Source organism: Dipodomys ordii, unplaced genomic scaffold (genome assembly GCF_000151885.1).
Source record: "Dipodomys ordii isolate 6190 unplaced genomic scaffold, Dord_2.0 Scaffold117, whole genome shotgun sequence".
Taxonomy (NCBI): Eukaryota; Metazoa; Chordata; class Mammalia; order Rodentia; family Heteromyidae; genus Dipodomys; species Dipodomys ordii.
Window position 1 is genome coordinate 2983983 of NW_012267333.1, and position 18923 is coordinate 3002905.

General features: G+C 36.6%; 1 protein-coding gene and 1 pseudogene across 1 annotated transcript; both read left to right on the forward strand.

Annotated features, from left to right (window-relative positions):
- Positions 1–6664: 6664 nt before the first annotated feature.
- LOC105995311 lies at positions 6665–11543 on the forward strand (annotated as a pseudogene).
- Positions 11544–12863: 1320 nt separating this feature from the next.
- LOC105995312 (olfactory receptor 5B3-like) lies at positions 12864–13802 on the forward strand. The gene has a single exon (XM_013029018.1). It carries the CDS (start codon positions 12864–12866, stop codon positions 13800–13802), a length of 939 nt encoding a protein of 312 aa, XP_012884472.1.
- The last annotated feature ends 5121 nt before the right edge of the window (positions 13803–18923 follow it).

An 18923-nucleotide genomic window follows, 5' to 3' on the forward strand; every position in this document is an offset into this window, starting at 1 on the left:
TCTTCTTCTTCTTCCCCTCCTCCTCCTCCTCCTCGTCCTCTTCCTCCTCCTTGTCCTCCTACTCATCCTCCTCCTCTTCCTCTTCCTCCTCCTCCTCCTTTTTTTTTCTTCTTCTTGTTCTGCTGCTGCTTCTTTTTAAATTTTATTGCCAAGGTGATGTACTGAAGGGTTATAGTTACATAAGTAAGGTAGTATGTATATTTCTGGTTGAACTTGTTATCCCTTCCCTCATTTTTCTCCCTCTTACCCTTCCTTCCCAATCTCCCCCCCCCGCCAAGTTGTATAAATCATTTCCAACATATTGTGTTGTGATGGTCACTATTGTATAGGTTCCTCATTTGACCTTTGTCTCACCATTTTTTTTGCTCTCCTTACCTTCTCTAGTTCAGATAAACATATATAAAATATGCAACATTATTTCCCCAAACTAAGATTCAGAACCAACCCAGATGCCTCTCAGTAGATGAATGAATCAATAAAATGTTATATATGTATATATAAATTCATGTATATATATACATATATATATACATATATATACATGAATTTATGTTTCCATCAGAAAGAATGACACCAACCCATTTGTAAGGAAATGGAAAGACTCGGAAAAAATCACATTAAGTGAAGTAAGCTAGACCCAAAGAAATATAGGTCCCATGGTCTCCCTTATTTGTAATAAATAGTATATGTCTAGGATAATCTTAGCAGATGAGCAGAATAGGTCAATATCTATGTACATATGACTATATAAGATGATGCTAAGCTAAGTGAACTCTAAGACATGGACACAAGAGGTTTTTCTTCATTGTTTTTCTTTGTTGCTTTCAAAGTACACAAGAATTTTAATATATAGGATTTTTTTTCCTGAAAGGTCTAGAGATCTCCGAGTATATTTTTATTAGTTTTTCTTCAATCTTGTAAACAAAATACTCATTTGTCTTACCATGGTGGAGAAATTTCACAATATTTCCTTCCATTTTATGTTCAATATTTTAGTAATATGTAACTATTATATATTTTAGATAGTGTAATAAGATGCTTTGAAATATGTTTATGTTATGTAATGATCATTATGTACATCAGAAAAATCAATACATTTCTCACCTTAAATATTTATCATTTTCTTGTTGTGATATTATTCAAAATATTCTATTTCAAATATTTAAAACATATAAAGCATTATTTTACCTATACTCACCTTACTATACAATAGTGTCACAGAAGGAATATATTTCTCCGAATACATATATTTGTTAAATGAATGAAGCAACTGATTGATTTTTTAATTTAGTTGTACCAACACGTAAAATGTTTCAACTACTGGTTAGTTTGATGAATCATATACAATATCAGCCTCTATATCCATAATCACTGTCTTTCAAGGCAGACACCTAACTCTTCTCAGTTAAACTTTTTCTGCATTCTCATTCATTTCTCACCTTATAAGATCATTTCCTGGAAATCTATCACCAAGTGCATCATTTCAAACTCTTTAATAATTTTCCTGGTGAAATGTCATTGTGACCAATAACATATCAAACAAGGATTAGCTCATAATTCATAAAAGCACTTAGGATTTTATATTTTTAATAATTATTACTATAGTGATTCTAAACTTCCATGTAGAATATAAACATGACAAGATCAGAGGAAACATAAGGTAAATTCAATAAGCATTTCTGTTTGTGCTGGTACTGGGACTTGAACTCAGGGCCTAAGTGTTGCCCCTTAGTTATTTTGCTCAAAGCTAGTGCTCTTCCATTTGAGGCATGGCTCCATTAATTAGTAATGGATACTAATTATAGTTAGGTAGGAATAAAAATATTCTCTCAAATTGAGTATAGATAGGCAGATGAAATTTCAAAAACTGAATTTTGAAGGTTTTTACCCTAAGAAAGTTTATTGGTCAAGATACAAGATACAGTGTACACTTCAATTGAGATGTTGAATGGCAACCCCTAAAAATAATAGTTAAAAAATAAATCAATTAATATGAAACATGTTAAATTTGATTCGAACATTGCACAATGTGTATGTGCAAAGAACTCATGGTCATTGGTTAATGCACACAGTTTTCATGTATTTCTTTATGAGTTAGAAATAATGTAACTTTTAAAAAGTAGTAACCATCTTGATCGCTGCAGGCAGACTAATTGTTTCCTCCCTAGGAAAGCTGGATGGGGAGCTTTAGTTATTCCCAAGGGTGAAATCTCCAGAGGTTCCAGGACACCATAAGATCATCATGAATTAACTTCTGGAATTCCAATATGACTCAAGAATGTAGCAGCTTTAGAAGGACCCCAGTGCATGCCCTGTTACACCCTTAGAGGTCGTTTATTATCTTCTGAACTAAGGTTTGCTATGATACTTCAACCAGATGTAGGGTAAGATATTCCAATAAAATCACATTGCTTCACTTTAAAATTATAACTTCATCATAAGATACTTGTAGATTGTTCATATTCATCAACAACAATCACACTGTGGTTATATGGGAGAAATAATCTTACCATGTTTTTTTTTCTTAATAATGGCAAAGAAGTGATTCTTCCCAAGGCAGAATGGGATAGATTCAATACTTCATGCATATTAATGTCTTTTCCTCCATTTTTCACTCTGATTGCAGTTGGAACTTTTTGACCACTGTAGGAGAGGGCTCTCCTCTAATAGGATTTGTACAGTAAAATCATTACTGATTTTATGATTTCAGACTACGATGGATTGAATGTATTTTCTCAACTGAGAAACTGAGAAGCTTTTATATTTCATAAACATTTTAGGTAGAAATGGAATTCATGGTACAGTAGTGAACTACATATACTTGTCACAACTTTTTGGAAAAAGGAGTTATGTATTTCTTTACATTTTACTATTACATTATCACATTCTCTACACATTACTTATTCTTTTTACTGTCGTTATGTTGTTGTACAAAGGAGTTGCCATTTTGTAAAGCAGTTTTGGGTTACAACGCATCTTGATCAGTGTCCCCTCTTGCACAATCCTTACCCAGCCCTCTCCACTCATTCTTTCCCTCCCTTTGCTTTGCTTTGTAGTATAAACATTAAATCCTTGACTGCAGTCTCCCTTCCTTCTCCTCTTCATTACGGTTCCCCTCTCCTCGTGGCTTTACCTACCCCCTCTTGCAATTTAATTTAAAAATGCTTCAACTAGTGGTTAGTTTGATGAATCATATACAATATCAGCCTCTATATCCATAATCAGTGTCTTTCAACTCTGCTCCGTTAAAACTTTTTCTGCATTCTCATTCATTTCTCACCTTATAAGATCATTTCCTGGAAATCTATCAACAAGTGGATCATTTCAAACTTTTTAATAATTTTCCTGGTGAAATGTCATTGTGACCAATAACATATCAAACAAGGATTAGTTCATGATTCACGAAAGCACCCCCCCCCCATTTCCTAGTGCTTATTTTGTTGGACTTTGCCTTTGTCTTTCTAAGGAATTACAATATTTGAGAACTCCCTTGAATCAATTACAATTCAGTTCATACATTTGTAACCACTTGCATACCACCCAATGTGTTTACTTATAGCTGTATAAGCCAATTCAACCTTCCACATATGAGGGAAAATGTAATCTTTGCCTCTCTGGGCCTGACTTAATTCACTTAATTTTTCCCAAGTCCTTCAATTCTTTACAAACAGTACACTATCATTCTTTCTAATGGATGAGTAAAATTCTATTGTGTATATATACAAAATTGAGGGGCATGTAGTTAAAAATATTCATGCAATAGAGAGCTGAAACTAAGGAATAAGTCCCCAAAACCCATCAGGTGGACTTTGTTAATCTATGATACATTTTGCTGCTTTCCCAAACCATGAACATATGTTGAATAGATTCTGCTCTGACTAACTAGTGATTGCATTCATTATACATTTTGTTGCATTCCTAATTAACAAGTTTCAGCAAACAAAATCTCTGAAAAATGAAATTATTCTTCTTCAACTGAAAAATGAGTTTAAATGAATTAACTTTCTCTGAACTGTCATTTAACCCTTTTCCCATCATTTCCTATTTATTCTCGAAAAATGGCTCTGATTCTTTTTATAAAAAATTAAATTATTAGATTTATTTTTGTTCAGTTCCAAGTCAATACATTTTAAAACCTCTACAAAAATTTATTATTATCTGGAAAAATATAATTTACCTCACTAAAGATAAAAAAATAGATATACTATAGAAAAAAATAGAGTCATTAGAAATTAAAACTGAAACTTAAAATTTATTACTTTAGAAAAAAACAATAATAATTCCAATCCTAAGTCCCTCATACTCCCTGAAAAAATCTTATTGATAGCATCACCAAGATTCTTGAATCATCAGTTTCCTTATTGACAGAGTAGGAACAATAAATCCCTACATGTTACACACACACACACAGACATACACACATTTGTATATAAATGCCTTTTGGTGGACCACACACATTCTAACACTGGCCTCTTTTGTAAAAGTTGGCCAGTGTAATGCTCTCCAGAGACAGGCTCATAACTGAAGTTGCCAAGTACTTAGGAGCACTAGAGTAGGGGAAAATAGCATAGGGCGGATATCCTTCCAAAGCTTTCAGGCAAAACATAAATTATACATACTCTTACTGTGGAGAACGAGATTCAAATAAAATATGTAGCAGAGTAGAACTCTCCATCTATAACATATTGTGAGCTAAAGACAGCTTTTAAAATGGGTAAAATCATATTAAGTGAAATGCATCAGGCCCAGAGACACAAAGGCTGCATATGTGCAACCTAAAACGAATGTGAAATTTGTAAGTAAGCACGTTATTATGGTATCTAAGTATACATAATTGTATTAACTGAGGCGTGGTAGACACAGCGGAAAACTCAAATGGTGCAATGCCTTAGTAGGGCTAATTCACAGTCTGAAAATAAACACCAGGAAAGAGGTACTTGCAATGATGGTTGGGACCAGGGGAGAGGTGTAGACAAATGAAGAGAGAAGGAGGGAGAATGCAGTATTAAAATCCAATGCATACCCTACAAAAGTATGAAAATTGAGAGTTGGGGAGGATGGTAGAAATGGGGAAAGTCAGGAAAGGGGTGGTGTTGGTCCAGATGAAATGTTTTGTTCAATGGGAACCCCCTTGTACAACTACTTAAAGATAATGAAAAAATGGTTAATTTTAGACCTTGGTCTTTGTGATTTGGGTATGATATGATATTAATGAGAGAAGGAATGAGATTTATAGGCAATGCACTGTTTTACAGATTACAGTATAGATCTCAGAGAAGGCAAATTGGCAAATGGACTTGCCAGAGCCCATCAAATCTTTGGAGTCGCATAAACTGAAAATGGAGGCACCCAGACAGTCTCGATGCCCATAGTGTAGCTCACAGGGAATTCAAGGAGAGATGATTAAAGGCTTCAAAGTCGCCCACAACTCATCAGTGGCAGTGAGCATGTGCTGAGTCAGATTAATACCAAGGGATTGCCGGCTCTCACAATCACGTGGTTGGTGCGACCATCGTCTGCACTTAGCACACAGTGTTTTACCTTGTCTGTGCTATCCTGTGTGCTTACCACAATGAGACCTCAGAGTAATGCCCCCTACAGTCTCCATTCTGCATGTATAATGTCTGATGTATGATGTGCATTGACGGTTGTTTAGGACCAATGACCAGTGGTTACATTAGGTGGCAGATGGTGGCTTTGTTATTCATCTCTTCTAGAAACCTAAGCTCCGTGTGTGTTACATCTGATTATTTGCCATCATTCAGAATTGCTTCTGCAGGTGTAACCTACTCCCCAAATGCCTGTTACCCCACCATATCCACTATGCACAAAGTTACGTCTTGGGATCCAAGACAGAAAGTTTATGGTTTACCTACACCATTGGCTGAGCTGGTAATAATCAGTATGAGAACGAAGGAAAAGGCCAATGTGAAATTCAGAGCTTATTTTTTATAATGACTTTACATTTGCAAGAGGATTATTTCACAGTTTGAAACTTTTGTTTGAGAGTTTGTTTTATCTCTAATAAAAGACAAATCTCTACTGAATGGTTCACCCTGGCACTGTGAAAACTGAGATGGATAGGGCATTAGATTTCCAAACTACTCAGCTTGAGTTAAAGGTTGAGATGAGTCCAGAATCAAGACAGTTATATTGTGCAAATGTGGACTAATTATTCTTTCTCTTGTGCTTTTTAATTCCATAAATGTAACAGCCAAACAAACTCCTATTATTGGGAGGAAACAATGAATAGACATTTGGAGCATCCAAAGTGGCAGATCCCATGTGTGCAAATAGATTTCTTAGGGGTTTCCTTGAGTTCATGAAAAATGAATTGGAAGATAGTTACAACCAAATTAGTTGGTTTCATGAAGTAACTAAAATTTCTATATCTTATTTTACACACAAACATATATATTTCAATTGAGTAGATTATTCAGTAAGAGTTTCCAGATTCAGCAATTTGTAACCCTGTGAATAATTAATGCAACAAATTTGTTTTTTAAGCCCCTAAGTTTCTTAGGGAATATCAAACTACAAAATGTTGCTAAAGCACATTGTATGTATACTTTCCAATTTGGATTCACTTTATTTATCAGCCTGTTTCTCCTCTCCGCCCCTGCCCCCCACCATGGACGTGGACCACAGAGGTTCCCCAGTCACATGGATGGAGAACCATCTATTAGATGGGACACAGTTCATCCTGCTGGGACTGACCAGCGACCCTGCAGATCCCACTCTTGGTAACTTTCCTTTTAACCTACATCATCACATTCATTGGGAACCTGGGGTTGATCCTCCAGATTCTCTTGGACTCTCGTCTCCACACCGCCATGGACTTCTTCCTCGGTAATCTCTCTCTGGTGGACTTTTGTTACTCTTCAGTTGTCACTCCCACATCAGGGCTGGATCTTCTCATTGGAAACAAAGTCATTTCCTACAATGACTGTGCTGCTCAGATGTTCTTTTTTTGAAGCCTTTGCTACTGTGGAAAATTACCTGTTGGCCTCCATGGCCTATGATTGTTACACAGCAGTGTGTAAGCCCCTCCATTACACCACCACCATGACAGTGTGTGTGTGTGTGTGTGTGTGTGTGTGTGTGTGTCTGCTCATAGGCTGCTATGTCGGTGGTTTCCTGAGTGCTGCCATTTATATCAGTAATGTTTATATTCTCTCCTACTGTCAATCCAATGTGTTCCATCATTTTTTTCTGTGATGTTTCAGAAGCGTTGCTTGCATCCTGCTCAGATAGACATGTCAATGATTTGGTTTTTATATTTTTATATTGGTTTTATATTGAAACTGTGGCCAGTTTCAGTATATTTCGGCAGTAATAATAATCTTAATATCTTACATAATCATTTTACTATTATCCTGAAGATGCACTCAGGTGCTGGACATCGGAAGGCTGTGTCCACCTGCGTCTCCCACTTCACTGAGGTCTCCATTTTCTCTGAGTCAGGCATCTTCATGGACTTGCAGCCTAGCTCCAGTCACTCTATGCGCACTGACAAAATTGCATCTGCCTTTTATACTAAGATCATCTGCATCGTGAGCCCTTTGGTCTACAGCCTGCGGAACAAGGAAATCAAATGTGCATTCACAAAGATGTTTTGCAAATTAACATGCTTTTTATGGTAAAAATTATCTTTTGGGGATGCACAATGCCTTAATTACTAACACCCAGGTCCTTTTATACAGAGTTATATTTGAAAAACTCGGTGAATTCCAAATGATGAATTTATATATTCACCTCTATAGTAGCATCCTCTTTGGGAAAAAAAGCTAACTTCATGTTTAGAAAATCCATGCTTGAAGAAGAATAATTATGATCTTTGAGTCTACTGTGGAAAATCCTATTAACCATGTGAGTATATTAGGCATTTTTCCTGCTGATTCTTGGGTTGCAGTCAATTATAAAAGTACACAAATAAGTGTGCAAAAATCTCATGGACAGGTGTGCATGCAGATGTCTTGTCAAGACTCAAACAAATGCATTTTGCTGATTTTCCAGAATAAAATGTATTATGGTTATGTGTAATAGTTACTTTTAGGTTTTAACTTGATTAGGTTAAGATATACCATTAAAATTTTATGTGTATGGCTCTGAGAGTGTATCCAAAAGAGAATTATATTTGAATGAATAGAAATATTGAGGGGAATTTTTGCCCTATCTGAATGGGCATAGCCACAGTGAAGGCTCACTGAAGAACATAGAAAGTTAAGGAAAGGGAAAAATCTCCATCTTCTATTCTGTGAGGGAGACATCCACCTGTCATAGATGTCAGAGTTACTGGCTTTCAAGAACTCAGTCTCCAAGACTTAGACAAGTCACACCTGACCTCCATGATGATAAAGTCTTTGATCACAGAATGAACTACTCTACTTGCCTACATGGTTAGCCACCTTGAAGATAACAAATGCATCGTGGGATTCTTTGACTTCCATTGTCAAGCAGTCTGATCCACACCATAAGTCCCTCTTATGCACATCTTTTTGATTCTTCTGAAGTGGAGAACCCGGGAGAATGAACTAATGCTTTAGAACAATTTGGTATTTACACTTGGTACTAGAATTATGCGTTATGTAATCTAGCTCTTTTTCTTCTGCTCTGGCTTGTAATTTGAGAAGAAAACATGATAAACATGTAAAGGAATGCATGCATGTCTTCTGTCCACATGTTAATGAAAGATACAGAAATCTGGCACATTGTGTGTACTTCCTCTTGATTCTCTGAGACACTGATAATGTTAATATGCACATGTTCACATTTTCAAGCTTTAAAATAGCTAGATCACCAGATGCATGGAGCAGGGACAGTTTGTTTACTGGTACTGGTGTATTGCTACCATTTTTAGAGTATTTAAATAGTATATGCAGAAAGAAAGTACTATCTGTTTTCTTTGCAAATGCTTTGAAGTTGTTAATGATGCAAACTGATTTTCACTTCAGTTTAACTGGATTCTCTATCATCACCTCCTTAATCTTTTCATTGACTTTATTCCCATCAACATCTGCAATATTTCTTTATAACTCAAACCATACTCATGCCTCAGGGCCTTTGAACTTGGTATTTCCAATGAGGAATGCTCATACATTTACTCAAATGTTTTCTGGTCTTGGAGCCTTTCCTTAGGTTATACACCTTCACTAGTATAGTCTGAAAAATATTTAAAGCAATACTAGCTTTCTTTGTTTTATTCAAAAATAAAAATGAAGTATAAACTCTCCCAAACACATTCTGTAATATCAGAATTATTTTAATAACAAAAACTAAATAAGGACACAACAACAGGAAAAAATCTAGCTACAGATAATTTTCTTTGACAGCCTTGGATTAAAACTCCTCAAGAAAATACTAGGAAATCAAATTTAGTAGTTAGATTATGATCGTCTCACATGATTAAGTGGGATTTATCCTAGGAGTATGAGAGTTTTCCAACATGTGTGTGTGTGTGTGTGTGTGTGTGTAAATAAGATATACCACGTGAAAAAGGACAAACCCCATCTGCTTCTTGTCTAAAGTTCAGTAGTCACTCACAATTAAAATTACTGTAGAAAGATCACACCTCAATATAATAAAGATCACCTAGAAAAGGCCACCAGCTAACACTGCTTTGAATGGAGGAAAGATGAGAATCATCTTTTAATGTCTGGAACACGACAAGGACACTCATCTTTACCACCATTATTTACTACTGTTTTTGTTTGTCCCAGTCAGATAATCAGATAAGAGAGAGAATTAAAGGCCATCTATAATGTATGAAGGGACTTGAAAAGGTTGCAGAAAAAGACACAACATTGCATGAAGAAAAAAGACCATAAACATTGAAATTAATATATGAATTTGACAAATAGTACAAATCAAAACACAGAATTCATTTCCAACGATCCATATGAGTAAGTGGAACTGTCTTCAAAATAGGTTATCGTTTAGAATGTGAAATAAATATTAACAAATGCCAAGAAAGTTTTTAAACAAATGGAGGAATGGAGAACAAACCTAATTGGAACACTATGCATTTGTACATCTGTACGGGAACATTGCAAAATTTAGTATTGTAACTCTAGGTTCAAATTTGGTCTTTTATTTAATGGTTAATACTTAAAATGTAGAAACTCTCTTGTTCCCTGAACCCTGGTTATTTGTTTCTCCCCTAGGTAACCCGGCTGAGGCTTGTTAGATACCCTCACAGGAGAAATCTCCAGAGCTCTTCAAGTCTCTGTTATTTCACTCTAGGCTACCCTATATCAGCCTCTGAAATCCCATTAGGATTCAAAATGCAACTGTTTTTAAAGGAGCACCATGTACATCAAACACCAATGGGCATTATCTATCAGACTTTCTACTGACCTAAAGGATTTTGATGAGCTTATAAGCATGCTCAGGGAAGACAAAGATAGAAATCATATCCATTAACTTGAAAATGATAAGCTGTTCATGAAACACCTCACAGACCTTTCTTATTAATCATTTACAGTCTGTGAATTACGTTAGAGAAGTCATCATCATTTTTAAAGTTTATTATTTCTAATTTTATTATTCTCTTTAAGTAGTTGGACATAGGAGTTGTTATTTAACAAAGCGGTTGATGAATGCAATATATCTTGAGAAATGTCACCCTTTGCAACTCACCCAAACCTCTCCTCCTCACACCTCCCCTCACTCTGCTTAATTTTGTAGGTTATACATTGGATTCTTGTCTTCATTTTCCCCCACTTCTCCTCTTCTCACTTTTCTTATGTATAAAGATGCTATGTGATTCTTCCAATGTCAAAGAAGTCAGAGTCAGAACTTGATTCTGGCTGATATCCTTTCCTTCATATTTTCCTACCTTGCAAAAGTTGAAATGTTTTGACTCCTGCCTGAAAGGAAACTCCTCTAATCGAACTTCTGCGTTATTTCATGCCTGATGTTACCGTTTCAGACTGACCATTCTAGATGGAACGCTTTTTTGTCTCTACTAGAAAACAGGTAAGCTTCTATGGTACTGAAAATACATGAGTTCTTTCCTATTAGAAAGAGATGTTTTCAAATATTTCTAACACAGTGAGCTTAGTCCTAAGAACTATAGTGATTCATATGCTAAATCTTTTTACAACATGAAACTTGCTACCATTAACAGATGTGTGAATGAAGGACAGCTTACAACTGGGAATGTTTAACACTTATTATTTGGGGTGAGACTATGGCATGACAGTAAAGAAAGAATTAGATTAAAAAAACAAAGGCCTGTCTAACTCAGTCTGAATTATGGGTTTCAAGGAAGCATTTTGGGATGATTCACTCCCATGGAACTACAGGAGGCAGAACACAGATCTCAGAACGTAAGATCTCAAGCTCACCCACCTCTAAACCTCTGGGCCACAGAATCTACTTCAATCCAAGCAGTCTATTTGTCTCTCACAAAAGCTCTCTTTAGGTGTTTTCATTTTGCAGATGAAAATACAAGGCTGAGGGAAATTAGCTTAGGGTCTGTGGACAGTGATTATGCCAGGAGATCAGCGGTGGCTCTGATTGCCATTGCTACTGTAGTTTAGGCATTCTGACCAATGTCTCTGCTCATTCATCCCCCTCACTCCACAGTTCATCTCATTGATAATAGTCCCAACACCTGTCTGACACAACGCCTGATAGCTTAGAGTAATGCTACATCTGTTAACATAATAAGCATGGAAATGTGAGGGTAAGGTTAAGCTGCCATTCAGAAATTGTTAGACCTTGGAAGTGTTTAAAAGAAGTTTTACTTCACTATCACAGGGTTTTGCTTGCTTGCTTGTTTATTTCCACTCTCAAGAGAGGCAAACATAAAATGACCTGATAAAATGACTAGCTAACAAGTGTTCTGTTTACTGTGATAGCTCAAACATGGAAGTTGAATGAAAACAAACCATTAATTGTAAACTAAGTAAAATTCAGTAGCATTTCAAATAAGCCATAAGACGTTGGAATCCACACTGTGAGTTAATGATTGCAATGAATCCGAGACAGAAAATAATAATAGTGTGTGTAAATATGAATGCACGAGTCAGTATTTTATGTTTAGTACTTTAGATTAAGGCTGCACCAATGAAAATCATTATGTGAGAGGAAACGATGAACAGAGATCAAAATTGTCTGCAGCTCATTCTATGAGCAACTTGGAATTGGCAGATATATTTTACTCCATATGTCATGCTCATCCGTTTAGTAAATGTTCTGTCATACACATCACATTTTAAAGTGGGTAGATGATCTATATAGAATCAGAAGACTCAACAGTATGAAAACTTATTTCCATGTTTTACTCTTTTTAATATATTTTTATTGTAAAGAAACTGTAGAGGGGTTACAGTTACATGAGTAAGGTAATGAGTATATTTCCTCTCAAGCATTGTTACTCCCTCCTTTGTTTTTCCCCTGCCATCCCTTCCCTCCCCACCTCCCTAATGCCTCCCTCCCCCTAACGTTGTACAGTTCATTTTCAACATAAAAATAAAGTTATATTGTGTTTTAAGGAGATAGATTATCATGAATTTTATTCCTACTTGTTTTTTTCTGATAAAAGAAATCATACCTATATAATTATACAGAACAGCAAGAAAAGAATTACATTACTAATAATAGCCCTATCAATAGCATTATCAACATCCAAAATGTAACAAAAATTACTCATGGACCAAAAGACTGGTTATAAAATAAAAAGAAAACATTTCCAATCAAGGCAGCAAAATTAGTTTTTCAACCTATGTATCATTTTTGGTGGGGGGGAACTCAGACTGTTTCCACTATGGAATAAGATACACATTGTCAGTTCAAAATTTCCATCTTTATCATCCTGTTCCTTTTTCCTCATTGCTTTAGGATTCTTAGTAACACTGATGGAGAACAGAACAGAAGTGACTGAGTTCATCCTGCTGGGGTTGACCAGTAACCCAGACCTGCAGGTCCCCCTCTTTATCACCTTCCTCATGGTCTACATCATCACACTGGTTGGGAATCTGGGGATGATCCTCCTGATTCTCTTGGACTCTCGTCTCCACACCCCCATGTACTTCTTCCTTGGTAATCTCTCTCTGGTGGACTTTTGCTACTCTTCCGCTGTCACTCCAAAGGTCATGGCTGGCCTCCTCTTTACAGACAAGGTCATCTCCCACAATGGTTGTGCTACTCAGGTGTTCTTCTTTTCAGGCTTTGCTACTGTGGAAAATTACCTGTTGGCCTCCATGGCCTATGATCGCTACGCAGCAGTGTGCAAGCCCCTCCATTATACCACCACCATGACAACCAATATGTGTCTGGGTCTGATCATAGGCTCCTATGTATGTGGTTTTCTGAGCGCTTCCATTTTTAATGGGAATGCATTCAGTCTGACCTTCTGTGAGTCCAATGTGATTCATCATTTTTTCTGTGACCTTCCAGCAGTCATGGTTCTCTCTTGCTCTGATAGACACTTCAATGATCTAGTCCTTTTGTATCTCGCCAGCTTCAATATCTTTGTTGCTCTCACAATAATCTTAATATCCTACGCAATGATTTTTATCACCATCCTAAAGATGCGCTCAGCTGCAGGACATCAGAAGGCTATCTACACCTGCGCCTCTCACTTCACGGCTGTCTCCATTTTCTATGGGACTCTTATCTACATGTACTTACAGCCCAATTCCAGTCATTCCATGGACACTGACAAAATCTCATCTGTGTTTTACACCATGATCATCCCCATGCTCAACCCTGTGGTCTACAGCCTGAGGAACAAGGAGGTCAAGAATGCATTCACAAAAATGATTTCCAAGGCCAAATACTCCATGTGTGTTTGACCTTGATTTATGGGATCCACAATATCTGGACGGCCTCCCCTGATAATTTGATCAACAATATCGGACTGAATCTTCTTCTCAAAAATATCCTGAGGTCATACTTTAAATCTACAATGAGTTCCATACCCTTTACCTATCAGTTTTTACCTATTAGTTTTCTTGGGAGAAGGGTGGTAGCATTTAGTCAAGCAACAGAAGAGTTAATTTACAATGAGCTATGATCTTTTCAGAAAACCTTACTAAGTGTATCATGGTATTACTGCATTATCTGTATAATTTTTTTCTATCGCATGTCAATGTAAATGTACATAAGAGGAGTGCTTACAGACATCTAATGAAGACAAGCAATTAGTGTGGCACAATTGCTAAATGAAAAGAATTTTGGCTATTTGTGGAGGTGACTTTTATGTGTTAATTTGCCTGAATTGAGGGATATCCAGTAAAAAAAAAGAAAGAGAAACGTTAATAAAAAATACGAGTGGAAAAACACTAGTGTCTGTGAAGATTTTTCCTCGAGTGTTCTATATCACCAGCAGAATTGCTAAGGATAAGTCTTCCTCAGTATGGATGGAAATCATCAAGTCCTTTAGAGAATCACCCTGGCAGAACAAAAAGGTAAAGAGTAGCCAATGAGGTAACTGGTTTTTTTCTGTCTTGGATGTCAGAGTTGCTGGCTTTCACATACTCTGATTATAAGACATACACTCGTTATAACTCACCCTTAATTCTCAGGTCTTGGAAGACAGAAAGAATTATACTAGCTTTTAGACAGGAAGCTTGTGAGTCTTCTTGACTTCCCTAAACACCAGAGATCACACCCAGAATAAATCTTCTTTCTTGTGCTATGCACCCCCTCATGATTATGTTTCACTGGAAAACCTTAAAACACTAATATTTAAGAGTTATCATTTCACATTTACTTGGAGTATGAGAATGTATTGTAACATTTTTATCCCCCCACTCTTATAGGAGTTGTAGTTTGAGGAAACATGATGTATTGTTAAGTGAGTGTGTGTGTGCCGCTTCTCTCCACGATTTAGTGAAAGAGCCTAAATCTGTCACCTCACATGAGTTAATATTTCTATTTTCTTTGGCGGTTATTCTGTTAACATGTAAAGATGGCAAATAGCCAGTTACTGCACAATTGGATATAGACAACTTTCACTGCCTTTAGATGATACTATAACTTATCAGATTATTTTAAGTTTTTCACTGAAAAGTCAATCTTGCTATATGTTTTTCCTTTTGAAAATTCATTGAGATCCTTTTTCATTGTAAAGGTGATATACAGAGGGGTTACACTTGCATAAGTAAGTTACCCCTTCCTCATTTTCTCCCATTTCCCCACCACGATTCCCTTCCCCCAAGATGCAAAGTTCATTTCCAACATAGTCTCTAATGAGTATAACTGTTGCATTTGTCCGACCATTTCTGTGATCTCCTTCCCTTCCACAAATCTGATATACTTAAATATGAAAAGGGTACAGAAATCCAAAATGGTGACAACGGGAAATAGACCAAAGGAGTACAAAAAAAGAAAGAAAAAAGAAGGAACTGCAAGCAGTACACACACATACAAAGAAAAAATAAACCTCTGTTTCCATTTCTTGGAGTTGATATAGATAAGCATAATTTTATATATACACATAGCTATTGACCTATTGTGATCCTTTATGCATTGACATTCTGAATGCAGACCATGTATTTATACTTTATTAAGTATAACTCTTTGTTGTCACTTTCCTAGCCTTGTCCTTTAGTCCAATCGCTCTGATTTCTATATCATTTCTTTTCAATCTGACTATACTTACCACGTTTTACTGGTGTTTCGCTGTAAGAAATGTCCTAAATCCAGCCAAGTCTTTGGAGAAGTGTTATTCTGTCACAGAGTCCTTCTTTAATCTCCTTTATAGACTCACACCTGCAAATCCATCTCTACTATGCATTTCTTTTTTATTTCTTATTTATCTTTCCAAGTAAATTTTAAACTCAATAACTTCATTTGTTTTCTTTTTACTAATATTATAATTATTTCCCAAATAGATGTCTTTCACAGTAGATTTGTGAAATGAGTGAATTCAATCATTAAGCTTTGGCTTCAGTTGCATGAACATATTGGCTTTTGTGTCATTCATGATTGCAACATGTATTGAAGGAGATACAGGTTCTAGAAAGCTGCTAGAAAAGTACCCTGATAATTTTATTCTTTAAAAAATTTCCTCTTATAGCTTCTCTCAATTCTCGTACTCCCTAATGTAGACAAAATGACCTTCTGGGGAAAAAAAAAACCTCACCATACAGTGGTGAGGTGTCACACATTCCCTTAGAAGTAATGTCTCCTAAAATGGCAGGTGCACCATCAAATAAATACTACTTAGAAAATCATAACTGAAATTCACTATGCTAGTACTTAGAGGTATCATTTGACTGTAGTTTAAAATTACTTCATGTACTGGAACTATACAAGAAACTGAAAAGATTTCCAATTTCCATGTTGAACATACATGGCAGTATTTGTCACAATTAAACATAAGGTACAGATGATACAATGGAGTATATCTATGCATTTAATTATGATCTCCAGAGATTACACAAAATGTAACCACAGGGCTGTGGCTCTATGTGTCATCAGTAATCACCATGCAACAGGAGGCATCAAGATCCTTGGGTGTGAATGTAAGATGGTTATGCTGGTACTTGTGGAACAGTCGTGGATATAAAAAGAGTTTATTTACTGTAGAGAATGCTTACTCACTTCTGTATGTTGCTAAAAATTTCTCCCACTGAACGTATCGCTAACTATTGTCTTGGTTAGTGTGGGAATGTTTTGGAGTCAGAGAAATATTTTAAAATGCTGTAAAATAGCATCACTATGCTGCACTATGGCTGGCAGTATGTCACCCAAAAGATTCTTGTGGTGGTTTTTGAAATCTTTTAATATTCCTCTGGGTAGCCTAGAGCAACTAGGAAGGTATGACTAGGTGAAGGATCTTAAGCATGAGAAATACTTGTGATCATCCCTGTCTGTCTTCAAATCAACTCCATGAGTCCTTATAAAGTGGACAAAAGTGGAGTAGGCAAAGCGACTGTCGAATCAACTCTAAAGTTAGGTCATCACAAGCCACAGAGGTTGGAAGGGACGTAACGTGTTCCTCTGAGACTATGACAAGTCAATGGTTCCGATAACACACGAATTTCTATTCAGCAAGACGATTTCGTAGCTGTGTTTTCCAGAATAGTAAAAGAATCAATATCCTTAGGTCATGGGGCCTGAACTCTGGGCCTGGGCGCTGTCCCTCAGCTCTTCAGCTGAAGACAAGCACTCTGCCACTTGAGCCAAAGCGCCATTTCCAGCCTTTTCTGCTTATGTGGTGCTGAGGAATCGAACCCAGGGCCTCATGCATGCAAGGCAAGCGCTCTACCACTGAGCCACCTTCCCAGCCCCAATATCCTTCGTTTTAAGACTCCCTATTCCCAGTAGTTGTATACAAATAAATGGTTGTATAATACTACTGAACCCCCTCACCTACTTTCTTCTGAGTCCTATTTTGCTTTATGTGTCTAATTGGGACAGTTCACAAGTAACACCATTGACTGATGGCATAAAGTTGCAATTGCCTCCCAATTACCAAAGGAATAACTAGAGAAAGGTGGAGTGGAGAATGCCATGCTAATAGTCAATGAATATCCTGTAGAGATGAGGAAAATTGGGAAGATCGGTTGCATTGGGTGGGATGGGGGAGAATGATAAAAGGGGTGATAATGGTAAAGATGCAGTGTACTCATAAACTGATTTGTTGAATAGTAACCCCTTTGTGCAACTACTTAAAGAAATTCCAACTATAATTTTATAAAGAAACCTACTATAATTACCCTTCATCATTAATCATCACAGGTCCACCCTTTCTCAACTAGGCATTCTAGACCTCTCAACCACACTTAGTTTTGTAAAAACTATGGCTCAACCTCACAATATGAGGCAACCATCCTGATACTAAACTTCCTTTCCTAGAGGATGTGGAGAAATGAATGGCCACCCACTTTCTTGATAGATTTCTTTTTGCTTAGGTGGTGCTGAGGAATCGAACCCAGGGCCTCATGCATGCAAGGCAAGCGCTCTACCACTGAGCCACCTTCCCAGCCATTCTTGATAGATTTCAAAGCTAGAGGAAAAGGACTTTGAAAGATGTTATCATCAAGAAATGAAAAATGATTTCAACCCAAACTGGACACAATGTGTACCTGCATTGAAACATCTCATGGCAAAGCAGAAAAGGTCAAAAGCTATTTACAGATAAGATGATGTTAACAGAAATGAACCCCTAGATAGGGACACAGTGGTTTTTCTTGCTATTGTTTCTAACAAATCATACTGTAGCATTTGATTTTTTTTGTTTCTTTGTATGTTCCTCCCCCATGGTATAATCCATTTTCACTGTATTTGATGTTGGTGCCCTGCATCTTGTATATACACTTCTCTAATTTGGGGAGGGGAAGGGAAAAAACAAAATGCTTAAACAGGGATACAGGTTGACCCATTGTAACAATGAGATACATAAGACAATATATTGAAAAACAAACTTTACAATTTAGGTGGGGGGGAGTGTAGTTGTGGAGGTGGGAGGGAAGGGATGGTAGGGGAAAAACAAAGGAGGAGGTAACTGCTTGATAGGAAATGTACTCCTTACTTTGCTCAGGTTACTATAACCCCTCTGTACAATATTTTTACAATAAAATGTATTTTTTTAAAAAGAAACATCTCATGATACTCATTATTATGCACAATTTTAATGGATTTTTTAAAAAAATATATCAGTTCTAAATAACAAAGATTTTTAAAATGTTATAACTAGCATGATCCCTATAGGGAAGTTAATTGCTTCTGCCCTAAGAAAACAGGATGGGAAGTTTCAGATACTCTCAAGGGGCAGTCTGGAGCTCTCCAAGTGTCTGTGACTCTCTCCAGAGCTCCATGTATTAGCCTCTGAAACCCTAACGTGAGTCAACACTACACTGCCTGCCACACATCTGGACATCAACCATGCAGTCACCTGAGTGAAAACCAATGTGTTGTAGATGAGTTTCCAGTTTACCTCGGTAGTTTGCTTATGAGCTTTTCAT

Excerpts from the sequence above, each read along its gene's own strand:
- LOC105995312 (XM_013029018.1), top strand. The coding sequence starts at position 12,864 with ATGGAGAACAGAACAGAAGTGACTGAGTTCATCCTGCTGGGGTTGACC.